Raw genomic sequence first — 13,584 nt, 5'->3', positions numbered from 1 at the left:
GATCATCTTCATTGGATAAACAACTATAAATTTGCATTTTGGGAGGCCCTAGAACCCCTAAGGTTGTACAACCCCTTTTGTTTTACCTTACATTGCTGTTCTAACATTATTTCCAAGAGCTTCAATGCTTATTACAGGTTCTGAAAATTATTCACAGCAATTGAAGGCAAATAGACTCTAGAGGCAAACCCTTGCCTTGGGATACATGAAACTCAAAGCACAAATCTCTTGTATCCTTATAATTGATTTGAAGGTGTTTTCTTTAAATACTCATTGTCTATAAATCATATATTGGTTGTCCAAATCATTTTGCAGGTCTAATCACTCCTTTGGACTAAATCAGTTTTCAAACCTCACGGTTGAAGGCCATTTTCAGTTAACTTGCAGATTGAATATCTTTTCAATTAATCATCCAAATTTGGTGTTCTTGTGCTTATTGGAAATTATTTTCATAGTATTAACACTTCCAACCAAGTTCCTTGAGTTTTAGGTCCACCAAGAGCTAGTTCTGGACCCCTAAAATGGCCTTCTGCTGGTAGCCTGGTGCAATCTTCAGAAATTGCAAAAATTGCAGGCTTGAAAAGCAAGCTTATCTCCTTTTTACAACCACATAAATCAAGTATAGCAGTTCCAAATCACTTCCCATGGTGGTAAGAAGTCTTGATACTCAATTTTTGGTACTTTCCAAGCTTATTTCATTGATTCATTGAGTATTTTCTTTGCTGGTCTGCAACATAGTTCTGGTGTTACATCTTTTATCAGACTAGATTTTTTCATTAAATTAACTCCTACCTCTTCTATATATGTGAACTTAGGCACTAGTATACTTATACTTTTGGTTGAGTATGTGTTTGTAGGGATATCACCCTTGGTGTTTTGTAGAAGTTAACCTAAAGCGAGAGGAATATGCTAAGGTGACAATGGGTGTGTTCCTAAGAATACTTATCGTTTAGTAGGCTTGGTTGAACCTTGCCAACCCTGCTAGTTTGAGCAGTAACAAGCTTCACGTTTTTAGTCCATTGGGTTATTTCCAAAAAACATTTATTGCCAAAATATATTCAAATAAGCATTTTCTCAAAAGTTAAATTAAAAAATTATCAAAATTTCAGTCTGTCATTTTCTTTTTTGCCAAATTATAGTGTATTACAAGAACATATATACACATAGACAATGCATCTCTTATCTCAAATCTGATCGCCTATGAGCAGTTATAGCCCACATCCAGGATAAACTATTTTTGGGCAAACAGTTCAGGAGCGTTTCAAGCAATTGCTTAAAGCTTAGACCGAAGCTTCTCATGTTCTGTTCAATCTTTTATCTGCTCATGTGATTATAAATTGGTGTTTTTTTATGACGACTAGTGTGAATGCAACATGAACGGGGTGATTGCATACAATTAAAAAGGGAAAAACTCAGATCTGTAATTGTCACACTCCACTCCTAGTAATTCATTGTTTAAAATTAGCAAAGTAGAATATGGATTACTGAGTGGCCTTGCAAATAATTGGAACAACCTCATTGAGAGTTATTAGTTGGTTGAGATAAGAGTAGTTGCTACAGAAAGCCTTCAACAGTTACGAAGACTCAAGCACACAGCAAAAATTCCTATGTGTCATGAAAATATTTAACTGAATATTGAACAGTATAAGAAAAATAAATTTCAAGACAAAAATATTCAGATTCTGTCTGGAGTGTCTGAACTGAAAAAACTCGACATGCTAAAAGAGACCAAGAAAACTCATAAAAAAGCGACTACAAGGAGCAAAGAAATGATGAGAAATTCAACATAGATGCCACTTGCATTATAGACGAAAGAGGAATCATACGTAGTTTTCACTCATTAAATGCATTGTTGAAATCTAAACTCTGCTTGGGTTAAATTCAATCCAACAAATTAACATCTATCCATACTCTCTGGGTATTAATATAACTCACTAACCTTCCAACCTAAGGCCCAAGTCATTGGTAATCTCCACTGTTTATGTACTAAAATATACAGAATACAGAAACTTTTAGTGCGGTTGTGTTCGACAGGAAATATATTTGTTCAGATAGTGTGTGGATTACATGGAGTTATCATTAGTTTCATTGGAAAATTATCCTAACACAACATTTACGTTAATATGCCTATATTCAGGCAAGTGTATGAGAGTTTTTATACCTCCAGTCATATTGCCTGATATCATATCTGGTGGCTTCTGCGTATCAGCTAAGCCCTGTACAAGAGAATTTTGACATTACGCTTAGCCAAGAGAACACCAGGAATGGTCTTCAAAAAGAACTTTAAAAGAGTAAACATGATAATTAAGCATATGTGCACTGACATCACAAAAGGCTTTGAACTTATACATTACACAAGGTCATTTTCAGCAGACAAGAAATATACGAAGGTAGCTACCGAAAAGCAATATATGCAAAAGCAGACAGTAAACATGAAAATAAACTTTTTCATTAATTCAGTATTCAAACTGATACGGTAAAATAGCTATGTAATATATGTTACCCTTTATCCTGCATGAGGGCTACCTTATGCTTTTCATCTCATGTGACAAATACTTGCAAATGATATTGATGGATGATTGATCATATGCAGGGACACTATTATGGATGCACACAATCTTCCTAGCACTTCCCTTATGGCTTGTTCCGACCATTGTCTCAGTGGTGGGTGCATGGTGTTTAGAGAAGAGTGGCTGCTTGCATAGACAGTTATTTGATGCCCCTAGAGTTTAGCAGGATTTCCAGTTATGATATATTCAGCCTTGTTGTGATATTCTGAGTGTATAACTTGTTCATGATGGAGATGGCATTACACATGATTCTGCTCCTATGTTCTAGTCATCACATGATTGGATGAGCTGATATAGTCAGACATTGTTGGTGGTACATGATGCCGATGTGGAGGCTGGAGCTCCCTAGCACTTTCATTACATCTGGCCTATGTTTTGCACCTTAGTGTTACTGGCATTATTCACTTTTTGGATCAGGTTGCATATGTAATCCTCTTCACATTAATCCAGACATTATTGTGATTATTTTTATATGGTCAAGGTGGTTTTGAGACTCAAGTGAGTGCCCTAGTTGTTATGGGGTTTCATGTTGGTTAGATCACTTGATTATCATGTAGAGACACCCTTTTGATGGAACGCTCCCCTTGTGCACACATGTTGAAGCTGATTGTGGAATTTAAGGGTAGGATGACTTGTATTTTTGATGTTGGAGTCTTTTGGATGGAGCACCGTAGCTTATTTAGTGCCATTTCACATTTGGAGGGGTCGTTTTGAGATTTACCACGGATCCTAGTGGAGAACTCACTTCCGTGCACACATGTTGAGGCACCCACACATTATTATTCATTATATTTATTGGGGTCGTTCCCTTTACCCATGGTTAGTTGGATTGGCTATGACTTGGCACGTGGATTGCGGCATTACTTTATTATTTGGTTGACTTGTCATCACCTTGGAGATCACACATGCCACATTAGAGGTGCTTTCTTGTACTTATTTTGATGAGCACCCATATTTCTCTATTGTTCTCACATGTGTGGGAAATTTTCTTGAGGAGCACACTTCTCTTGGGATATTTTATTGTTTCTTCGGAGGTGCTTAGAAGGGTGCACCTACTAGAGGAATATTGAATCATTTCTTTGCATCTTAACATGGTCAACTCGCTTTGAGGAGGACATTGTAGCCTTTGACACATTCTCTTGCTATTCTTAAAGGGCCGCCCCACAATCTTGAGCTCTCATGCTTGGAGATTTGCACACATGGAATGGCCACAAATATTTTAGTAGTTGTTGACTTGTCTTTTCAAGTTAGTTGACGGGTAATGTTCTTTTATGTTTTTCTAGAATAGATCTAGGGATTTTGGTAGAAATATTATCATTTTATTGTGAAGGTTGTTGAGCCAAAACTCTGATAAGCAGGGGTTCTCCTTTTGTAATGGTTGTTGATACTTTGGAGAAATACTAGAGACATTTGATCAGTGTTTTATTGAAATTTTGGGAACTTGTTTTGGAATCTTATTGCTGAAGACTAATGGTTGATTTCTTACATCAAGTTTGTTAATCAAGGTCTGGAAGTAACTGATAATGTTGTTCCTTTAAAAGAGTGTAATTGTGATTGATTCATCATTCACCTCTTACCTATTTGCATCTAAATGCTGGAAATGTTTCATATGCTTAATCCTCTCAACTTTATGATAGATGAACCCATTGTTACAAATTTAAAAGTCTTTCTTTGCTCAAATTCCTCACAAGATCAATTTGATTTAGTGGACATCATGATTTGTTAATGAATAAATTATTCATCAGGGTTGTTTACTTTCATATTTTGATAAGAAAACCTTTGATTTTTGCTTCCCTATGACTCCATATGCCCAACTTTGTCCTAGGCACCTCTTGTTGGTGTTACTCTCTTGAAATGTTGTGAGATTGTTTAATTTTCTGCATATGTTATTTTCAGCCGTTAATAATAGCTTTTTGTCGAGTATTGTGAGAACAGGTATCTTGTTCACTTGCTAGGGTTTGAGTGTTGTTAGGGTTTCTGAAGTAATGGCAGGTATCTCCATTACTTCCTGAGATCTAGCAACATTTTTGCCCTCTTTACTGATGGTTGTTTTGAGCTGTGCAGAAGACCCTTTCTGAAGGAAATTTGTGGGCGTTCGGGGAAGTTCTCGGCTGAACCAGCCAACTCCCACAAGCATTTTTTGCTGAGCCCAGTTGGATTTGATCCTGGGTCTATCATTCGGTTTATTTTTCTAATTTGCATGAGAGATTTTCTGAAGTTCTTCACAGTGACAGTCTGAAATTTCTGTTCTTTAAAATATTTCTGTGCTTATTGCTGAATCTGGCTGTTAAGGGGTCAAATCTGTAAATTATTAAGCTGATCTAGGGTTCCACATTTAGATTTACTTTTCTGGTTTGCAAGAGAGATTTTCTCAATCTGGTTCACAGCAAAATCCAAGTTTCTGATATTTCGAAAATATTACTACAATTATTGTTAAATTTGGCTATTCTAGAGCTGCAGACCCCCTTTTTTTGTGATTCTAGGTTAATTTTGAAGGGTTTCACTCCAAAATTTTGCATATATCTGTGGGCTTTGTTGTATATCTTGTAGGTTACAAAGGATCCTGACGTTTTGAGGTGATTATATATGCGAGACAGCGTTTTAAGGATTCACATAATAGGCATAACACACATTTTAATCACCACTGGAGAGAAAGTGACTGCAAAGGCGTCTGTTTTGCTGCTGTCTGGTGTTGGAAACCCTCGTCAAATTTCTCCAAGTCACCGTGTTGGTCTTCCAAAAGTATTTTGCAGCGGCAGAAACAAATACAGTCTATCTGCGGGTTGAAAATTCAAAAAACATTTAGCACAGTCACAAATCCAGCGTTGCCACAGAAAGAATTGCCAGCTTATCAATGCGCCACCGTTGATAGTGTCCAACCCTCAGATAAAGTTGCAATTTTCGGTCGGCATCAATTACGCTCAAGCCTGGACAATTCGATCATTCAACTTACAAGCATTGAAAATCAAAAGGCATTGTCTCAAAATCGACTTCAAGCCTGTCCTATCCGCCCGCAGCAAAACGCTTTCCTTTCATTGCGCAAACATTCCAAATCGACGCATGGTAAGTCGTAATTGTATTGCCAGCAAATTGAAGCAATGCTCAGGTAATTTCCAGAACGATTCGCATTTCTGCTCACCGAAAATTTTTCACGCATTTAGTCTCTGACCTGGTTATCAATTCCGCCGCCATCAATTGTTTTCCCTGGTCGAAGGCTTATGATTTTCGCATTTCTTTTTTTGCACGATGCCTGGTTACGTTATGTAGTTTTACTCCCCTTTTTTCGATTTGGTTACGTGGTTACATTTTAGCTTAGGGTTTAGTTTTATTTTGGTTTGGTTTTAGTTGGTTTCGGCATTTTAAAGCTTTACGATATATGTTATATTAGTTTTAATTCGTTCTCATTTAGATTCATTTTATATAATATAAAAAATAAAAGTGCGATTTTCTCCTTTTTTTTTTTTTTTTTGTTTTAAATTTATATATTTTCAGTTTAGGATTTTATTTTAGATTTTAAATAATTTCAATCTTTAAAAAAAAAAAAATTCGAAAAAATGTAAAAATTTTGTGGAAAATTATTTTTGCCAGGTTCAGTTGTTTTCATGTTATATCTTTCATGCTGAGATCTAAATTTTCAAGTCGAGATACGAAATTGATATCTAGTTAATGATTTACGATTCTCGTGGTGTTTTAAGGCATTTATCTCTTCAAAATTCTCAATTGCTGGATATCGTTTTGGTCATTCTAAGAGCATTGTGATTTAGCTGATGATAGATGATTGCTGTTCATGGTCCATATTTTTATATCATTTAACAAGCAGTCGTTTTAACCACAATCTCTTAAGGCACTGGTCTGCTAAATTAATCAAATCCATCGAGTTCTTTTTATATCGTATCTCGTGTCTCCCAACCAACTGGTCGACAGTTGGTCTCATCATCTCACAGGGACTACCCCCCTTAGCCGCGGGAGACAGGCTTAAACAGAGGGATCGGGGATCAAGGTGACAGCCCCCGGTCTGAGCGTTGTTGTGCCAATCCGCGCGACAACATTTTTTGGCGCCGTTGCCGGGGACAGAGTTTTTCTGTTCCTGGAGTTTCATCGACATTCATCTTCTCATCTTTCTCATCTCTCATTTGAGCTGGCAAATTCAACCTTTTGGGTTATCTTTTGGATCTTTTATTGCCTTATTTTTCGCCATATCAGTAGCATCTCTTCAGTTTGTTTCTTGTTTGGGTGGCGACTCCACTTTCTCATTTTTCCTAGACAAGAAGCTTTCCTCATATCTGCTTGTGGTTACTTTTTGGATCCTAGAATCAGATTCATTGTTCAAGTGGCGACTCCACTTCTTTCATCTCTTAATTTTCTTGAGCAGAAATCTCTTTCTATCATCCATTTGATCCCTTATTGTTCATCATGGATTATTCATTTAAACCATGTCATTTTACTGATAATCTCCATGATCTTCCGAAAGAGGCCATTTCTAAATTATTTAAGTTTTCGGGTGGTGATTCGGTCGCTGTTAGAAAGCATTTAAACAGGTTTACTTGTGTAATGATCATATATTGTAGACTTCCTCAATATAATCATGAAGATTTCAAGATGCGTCTATTTGTCCATTCTTTAGAGGGTGATGCCTTGAATTGGTTTAATAATTTTCCTAATGATTTTTTCACTTCTTTACAAGACATTCTCAATGCTTTTAAAGATAGATATGATAGTCCAAACAGCTTGCCTTCTCCCTCTAAAATTGTGCAAACGAAAGAAAGTAATCTTATAAAAAATCCAGCTGTTGAAGAAAGTTTTCAAGATCAGAATGTGTCATCAACCGGAAATATTGCATATCATCATAGTGGAAAATCAGGGACAAATAATAGTGAAAGGGAAGATCTGTGAGTCTAAGGCTGAAGAAGCTCTCTTGTAAATCTGTTTCTGGTTAATAAAAGAAGACTTTGGGGTCCATATCTTGCTGGTGTTACTCGCTTGAAATGCTGTGAGATTGTTTAATTTTCTGCATATGTTATTTTCAGCCGTTAATAATAGCTTTTTGTCGAGTATTGTGAGCACAGGTATCTTGTTCACTTGCTAGGGTTTGAGTGTTGTTAGGGTTTCTGAAGTAATGGCAGGTATCTCCATTGCTTCCTGAGATCTAGCAACATTTTTGCCCTCTTTACTGATGGTTGTTTTGAGCTGTGCAGAAGACTCTTTCTGAAGGAAATTTGTGGGCGTTCGGGGAAGTTCTCGGCTGAACCAGCCAACTCCCACAAGCATTTTTTGCTGAGCCCAGTTGGATTTGATCCTGGGTCTATCATTCGGTTTATTTTTTCTAATTTGCATGAGAGATTTTCTGAAGTTCTTCACAGTGACAGTCTGAAATTTCTGTTCTTTAAAATATTTTTGTGCTTATTGCTGAATCTGGCTGTTAAGGGGTCAAATCTGTAAATTATTAAGCTGATCTAGGGTTCCACATTTAGATTTACTTTTCTGGTTTGCAAGAGAGATTTTCTCAATCTGGTTCACAGCAAAATCCAAGTTTCTGATATTTCGAAAATATTACTACAATTATTGTTAAATTTGGCTATTCTAGAGCTGCAGACCCCCTTTTTTTGTGATTCTAGGTTAATTTTGAAGGGTTTCACTCCAAAATTTTGCATATATCTGTGGGCTTTGTTGTATATCTTGCAGGTTACAAAGGATCCTGACGTTTTGAGGTGATTATATATGCGAGACAGCGTTTTAAGGATTCACATAATAGGCATATAACACACATTTTAATCACCACTGGAGAGAAAGTGACTGCAAAGGCGTCTGTTTTGCTGTTGTCTGGTGTTGGAAACCCTCATCAAATTTCTCCAAGTCATCATGTTGGTCTTCCAAAAGTATTTTGCAGCGGCAGAAACAAATACAGTCTATCTGCGGGTTGAAAATTCAAAAAACATTTAGCACAGTCACAAATCCAGCGTTGCCACAGAAAGAATCGCCAGCTTATCAATGCGCCGTCGTTGAGAGTGTCCAACCCTCAGATAAAGTTGCAATTTTCGGTCGGCATCAATTACGCTCAAGCCTGGACAATTCGATCATTCAACTTACAAGCACTGAAAATCAAAAGGCATTGTCTCAAAATCGACTTCAAGCCTGTCCTGTCCGCCCGCAGCAAAACGCTTTCCTTTCATTGCGCAGACATTCCAAATCGACGCATGGTAAGTCGTAATTGTATTGCCAGCAAATTGAAGCAACGCTCAGGTAATTTCCAGAACGATTCGCATTTCTGCTCACCGAAAATTTTTCACGCATTTAGTCTCTGACCTGGTTATCGATTCCGCCGCCATCAATTGTTTTCCCTGGTCGAAGGCTTATGATTTTCACATTTCTTTTTTTGCACGATGCCTGGTTACGTTATGTAGTTTTACTCCCCTTTTTTCGATTTGGTTACGTGGTTACATTTTAGCTTAGGGTTTAGTTTTATTTTGGTTTGGTTTTAGTTGGTTTCAGCATTTTAAAGCTTTAGGATATATGTTATATTAGTTTTAATTCGTTCTCATTTAGATTCATTTTATATAATATAAAAAATAAAAGTGCGATTTTCTCCTTTTTTTTTTTTTTAAAAAAAAAAATTAATTTTTGTTTTAAACTTATATATTTTCAGTTTAGGATTTTATTTTAGATTTTAAATAATTTCAATCTTTAAAAAAAAAAAAATTCGAAAAAATGTAAAAATTTTGTGGAAAATTATTTTTGCCAGGTTCAGTTGTTTTCATGTTATATCTTTCATGCTGAGATCTAAATTTTCAAGTCGAGATACGAAATTGATATCTAGTTAATGATTTACGATTCTCGTGGTGTTTTAAGGCATTTATCTCTTCAAAATTTTCAGTTGCTGGATATCGTTTTGGTCATTCTAAGAGCATTGTGATTTAGCTGATGATAGATGATTGCTGTTCATGGTCCATATTTTTATATCATTTAACAAGTAATCGTTTTAACCACAATCTCTTAAGGCACTGGTCTGCTAAATTAATCAAATCCATCGAGTGCTTTTTATATCGTATCTCGTGTCTCCCAACCAACTGGTCGACAGTTGGTCTCATCATCTCACAGGGACTACCCCCCTTAGCCGCGGGAGACAGGCTTAAACGGAGGGATCGGGGATCAAGGTGACAGCCCCCGGTCTGAGCGTTGTCGTGCCAATCCAAGCGACAACAGCACCAATCCTACACTCAACCATCCTCATAAACTCATTTACCCAACCACTTAACTTGCTGGTTTGAAATCTGAAATATACAAAGGCCAAGAATCAGAATTCAGGTATATTTCCTTGAGCTAAAAATAATTTTCTCTTGGATATTTTGAGATATGGAATTTACATATAAAAATCAGATAACTTAGATCTCATTTTTCAATCAAAAGACTCTTTCTTTTGCTGTCCCAAAATCTGAATATTATAAATTCTGCAATCAGATTTCAGATTTCTTTTTCCTGAGTCAAGGATCCTTCAATTTGCAGCAATCCTTTGCGAGGCTTTGAAGGTTTTTTAGGATTCCCCCTTGTGCTAGAGAAGATCTGGCCAGAAGATTGGAAGAGGGTTGTTGATTTGAGATAGCATAGGATGTGATCTAAACCTCAAATTTTGCAAGGAGGCTTGGGCACAGGTATTCCAAAGAACCCAGAAAGCGTTTTAAGAAATTCCACCCAGAAGTGATTTTATTAAAATAATTAATAGTTTTAATGGGGTTCCTAAGTCTAAACTTAGGAAAATTAAAATATTAATGGGTATTAATCTAATCAGGGGTGAAACTTCTAGAAAAGCCATGGATCAAGTCAAATCGATCTGAGCCTTTGATTATGTTTTAATCTAGGCCGTTGATTGCTCAACAGGAAGATATAAGAAGGGACTTGAGGGTCATTTGGAAAACACACAGAAAGATAGAGAAAATCGATTTTCTGAAGTGAGAAGTTTTCAGGAGGAAAAATTTATTGAAGAAATCTCTTGCGGTTGAGGGGCAAGGATTGTTGATTTGGGGTAGCATCAGATGTGCTCTAGCCATGAAAATTGGTGGAGAGGCTAAAGCACATGAGATCTCCAAGACCGAGAAATGGTTTGGACAGATTGTACCTGGTTTGGGAGATATTAAAATAATTAATATTTTTAATGGAGTTCCTAAGTCTAAACTTAGGAAAAATAAAATATTAATGGGTATTAATATAAAACTAGGTTATAAGGTTCCAAAAGTCATGGATCAAGCCAAATCTAATCTTAGCCGTTGATTAGAGATTTAATCTCGACCGTTGAAGGACCAACGAGAAAAGTATAAAAGGAGGCTTGAGGGTCAGTTGGAGAATACACCAAAGTGATCAGTTATTCATTTTGCTAGAGCGGAGTTGCTAAGCAAAAGTGAATCAATGATCAGCAATGAGGGGCAGTGAGTACTGGACAGAGAGGCAGAGACAGTACTGAGAGACCAGCGCAGAAGCAAGGAGAGTGAGAGCAACAACCAGTTCAGGCCACGCAGAGCCCAGCAAAGACAACTCAGAGGCCAGAGGGACTGCGTCATCCACGTAGAGGTTGCTGGAGTGACGCAGAGGGTCCCAGAGGCTACGCAGTGCCTCAGAGGGCTGACGCAGGTCAGCAAGAGGCCAGAAGGGCATTTGCTGAGCTTCAGTTGTGTCGGAGAGGGTTTCGTGGGACAGGTTTTCTGAATACCTATTTACAAATAGAGAGGTATTGCTGCCGTGTATTTTTTTCTGTCGGGCGAGCCGATTAGGCACCCAGTTGTACTCAAGGAAATACTGCATAATAATAAACCCTCAGAATAGCTGCACCGATTTTCCATCATTGGGTTTTTCTGGGGACATTTTTCCAAAAATAACGGTGTCACTTATGTGTTTGTTTTCTTTCAGCTGTTGATCTATAGATGTTGAGACTGTATTGTGTTTATTTCGTTATTTATATGTTTTAAATAAATTGTTCAGAATTAACAAGTAGAAGAAATAAACCAGAAGAATATAGATTAAATTTCTAACGGATAGACTTAGAAATTTCAACATGGTATCAGAGCGTGGTTGCAGATCATAGAAGAGCTGAAGGCATCAACTAAGAAGAGCATTTGCAGCAGAATCAGCTGTCACGAGTGATAGTAGTTGATCCTTGCAGAAGCGACAGAGGAAGGGTTGACGCAGAGGGATTGCGTCATCAGTTTGTGCCAGAGAGAGGCTAGCGCAAAGGCTGAGGAGGGCAGAGAGAGGCTCACGCAGAGCCACACAAAGGCGAGGGCTGACGTAGTTGGCTGAGGGAGTTGTTTCGCCGGTGTCGGGATTGTGCAGAGCCAAGAGGCTCAATCCTTCAGTTGTTGGGGCAAAGGAAGTTGTGGGCAACTTGCGGGAGCGAAGCTCGTGGGGTACTGTGGTCAGAACAGTACCTAACAGAGCAAGACCAAGGTAGAGGAAGTTGCTGCCGAGGTGGATTTCTAGCCAAGGAATCTAGATCAGTGTTGCAGTTGCACAAACGATTGGAGAGGGGCAACTTGACGGTTGGCAGAAGGATTTCTAGGAGGGAAATCGGGACTCAGAGGGAGTCCAGAAGAGAACTTCTAGACGGGAAGTAGAGAGACTCGGAGGAGTCGAACCGAGAACTTCCAGACGGGAAGTAGAGAGACTCAGCAGGAGTCGAACTGAGAACTTCCAAGCAGGAAGTAGAGAGACTCGGAGGAGTCGACAGAAAAGAGCAGTGAGATGGTCGTGAATGGGCTGAGAGATCAGGACAGGCTGGACGGAGCGTCCAACTTTGTGGTCTGGAAGGCTAGGATCTTGTCCATTCTAAACAGACATTGTATCAACGGCTTCGCCTTGAGAGTGATGGCTATCCCAGTTGACCCGATAGCTAATGAAAGGTATGAGGAGGCAATGGCTAAGGCAAAGTGTATCATCCTTAATGGGGTCAAGGATCATGTGGTCCCACATATTGCCGAGAAGGAAACGACAAAGGAGACGTGGGACACTTTGAAGACATTGTAGCAGCTTACTTCCGTGCAGAGGAAGATGCTCCTGGAGAATCAACTAAGGTCATACCAGATGCAGACGGGAGAGCATATAGATGTCTTCCTTGGTCGGTTGAAGGAGATCCATGATCAAATGACTTACATAGGGGCCATGCCGAATCAGGAGTTGATGGTAAGGACCGCATTTAACGCAGTCTCCGAGGATTGGGAGACATTTGTCCAGAGCCTACTGGGTAAGGTGAGTCTTTTCGGATTGGGAAGAACTGTGGGCGGCTCTTCGTCGAGAAGAGATCAGAGGGCTGACCAAGACAGGGAGTAGCAGCAAAGAGGTCAGGATCAAGAAGGAAGAGGAAGAGGACATGGCTCTAGCATCTGCGGGAAAGCAAGAGAAGAGGAAGAAGAAGGACCTCTCCAAGGTCAAGTCCTTCCATTGTGGGGAACTGGGTCACTATGTGAACCAGTGTCCAAGGAAGAAGAGTAAGGGAGAGGCTTCTGACTCGAAGGCAGTGCCAGCGAAAGCGAAGAAAGAAGTCAAGGAGGATGACGATTGTGCCATGAGTTCTCATGTGCCACTTGAGAAGAAGTGGGGAGACATCGAGCTATAGTCAGGAGGACTACAAGTGATGAGGGGCAGGATCCTTGAGGTACCCAACCTCTTGGATTATACCTTGCTACGGGAGCCCCGAAGAGGAGTAGCAGGACTGGCGGATGTAGGTAGAGACGGATGCGGATGAAGCGACAGAGAGTGCTATAGTGCAGGAGTCCCCGGGCAACGCGAGGCTAGCAGGCTACAACAATGCGAGAGGCACGGGAGTGTTGCACCAGTGCAGGATGGCATAGAGAGGTGTGCAACGGTGTGAGATGCAGGGAGTTGTTGTAGCAGCGCAGAGGTTAGTAGAGGGAGCACTTGTTAGCAGCAGAGGGAGCTTCAACATCGGGAGTGTTTCTAGCCTGACAAGGATGTCAGAAGTTGGGTGGATCAGTTACTTACTTCTCAGTAACTGAGTTGCAATGCAGTAGCA

At 39.1% G+C, this 13,584-nt stretch overlaps 1 protein-coding gene across 2 annotated transcripts in view; it reads right to left on the bottom strand.

Moving 5' to 3' along the window:
* LOC149207030 (mitochondrial pyruvate carrier 1-like) overlaps positions 1 to 13,584 on the bottom strand; it is a 394,382-nt gene that overhangs the window by 178,248 nt on the left and 202,550 nt on the right. For both annotated transcript variants that reach the window (XM_089395637.1, XM_089395636.1), the window contains exon 3: positions 2,162 to 2,216. In XM_089395637.1, the coding sequence (XP_089251763.1) occupies positions 2,162 to 2,216 (55 nt within the window). The remainder of the gene's footprint in view (positions 1 to 2,161; positions 2,217 to 13,584) is intronic.

Source organism: Pinus tabuliformis, chromosome 1_2 (assembly GCF_031772625.1).
Source record: "Pinus tabuliformis cultivar Carrire ecotype Pingquan chromosome 1_2, CPIR1, whole genome shotgun sequence".
NCBI lineage: Eukaryota > Viridiplantae > Streptophyta > Pinopsida > Pinales > Pinaceae > Pinus > Pinus tabuliformis.
Note: the sequence above shows the minus strand (reverse complement) of the source record. Positions and strands in the feature narration are given on the sequence as shown.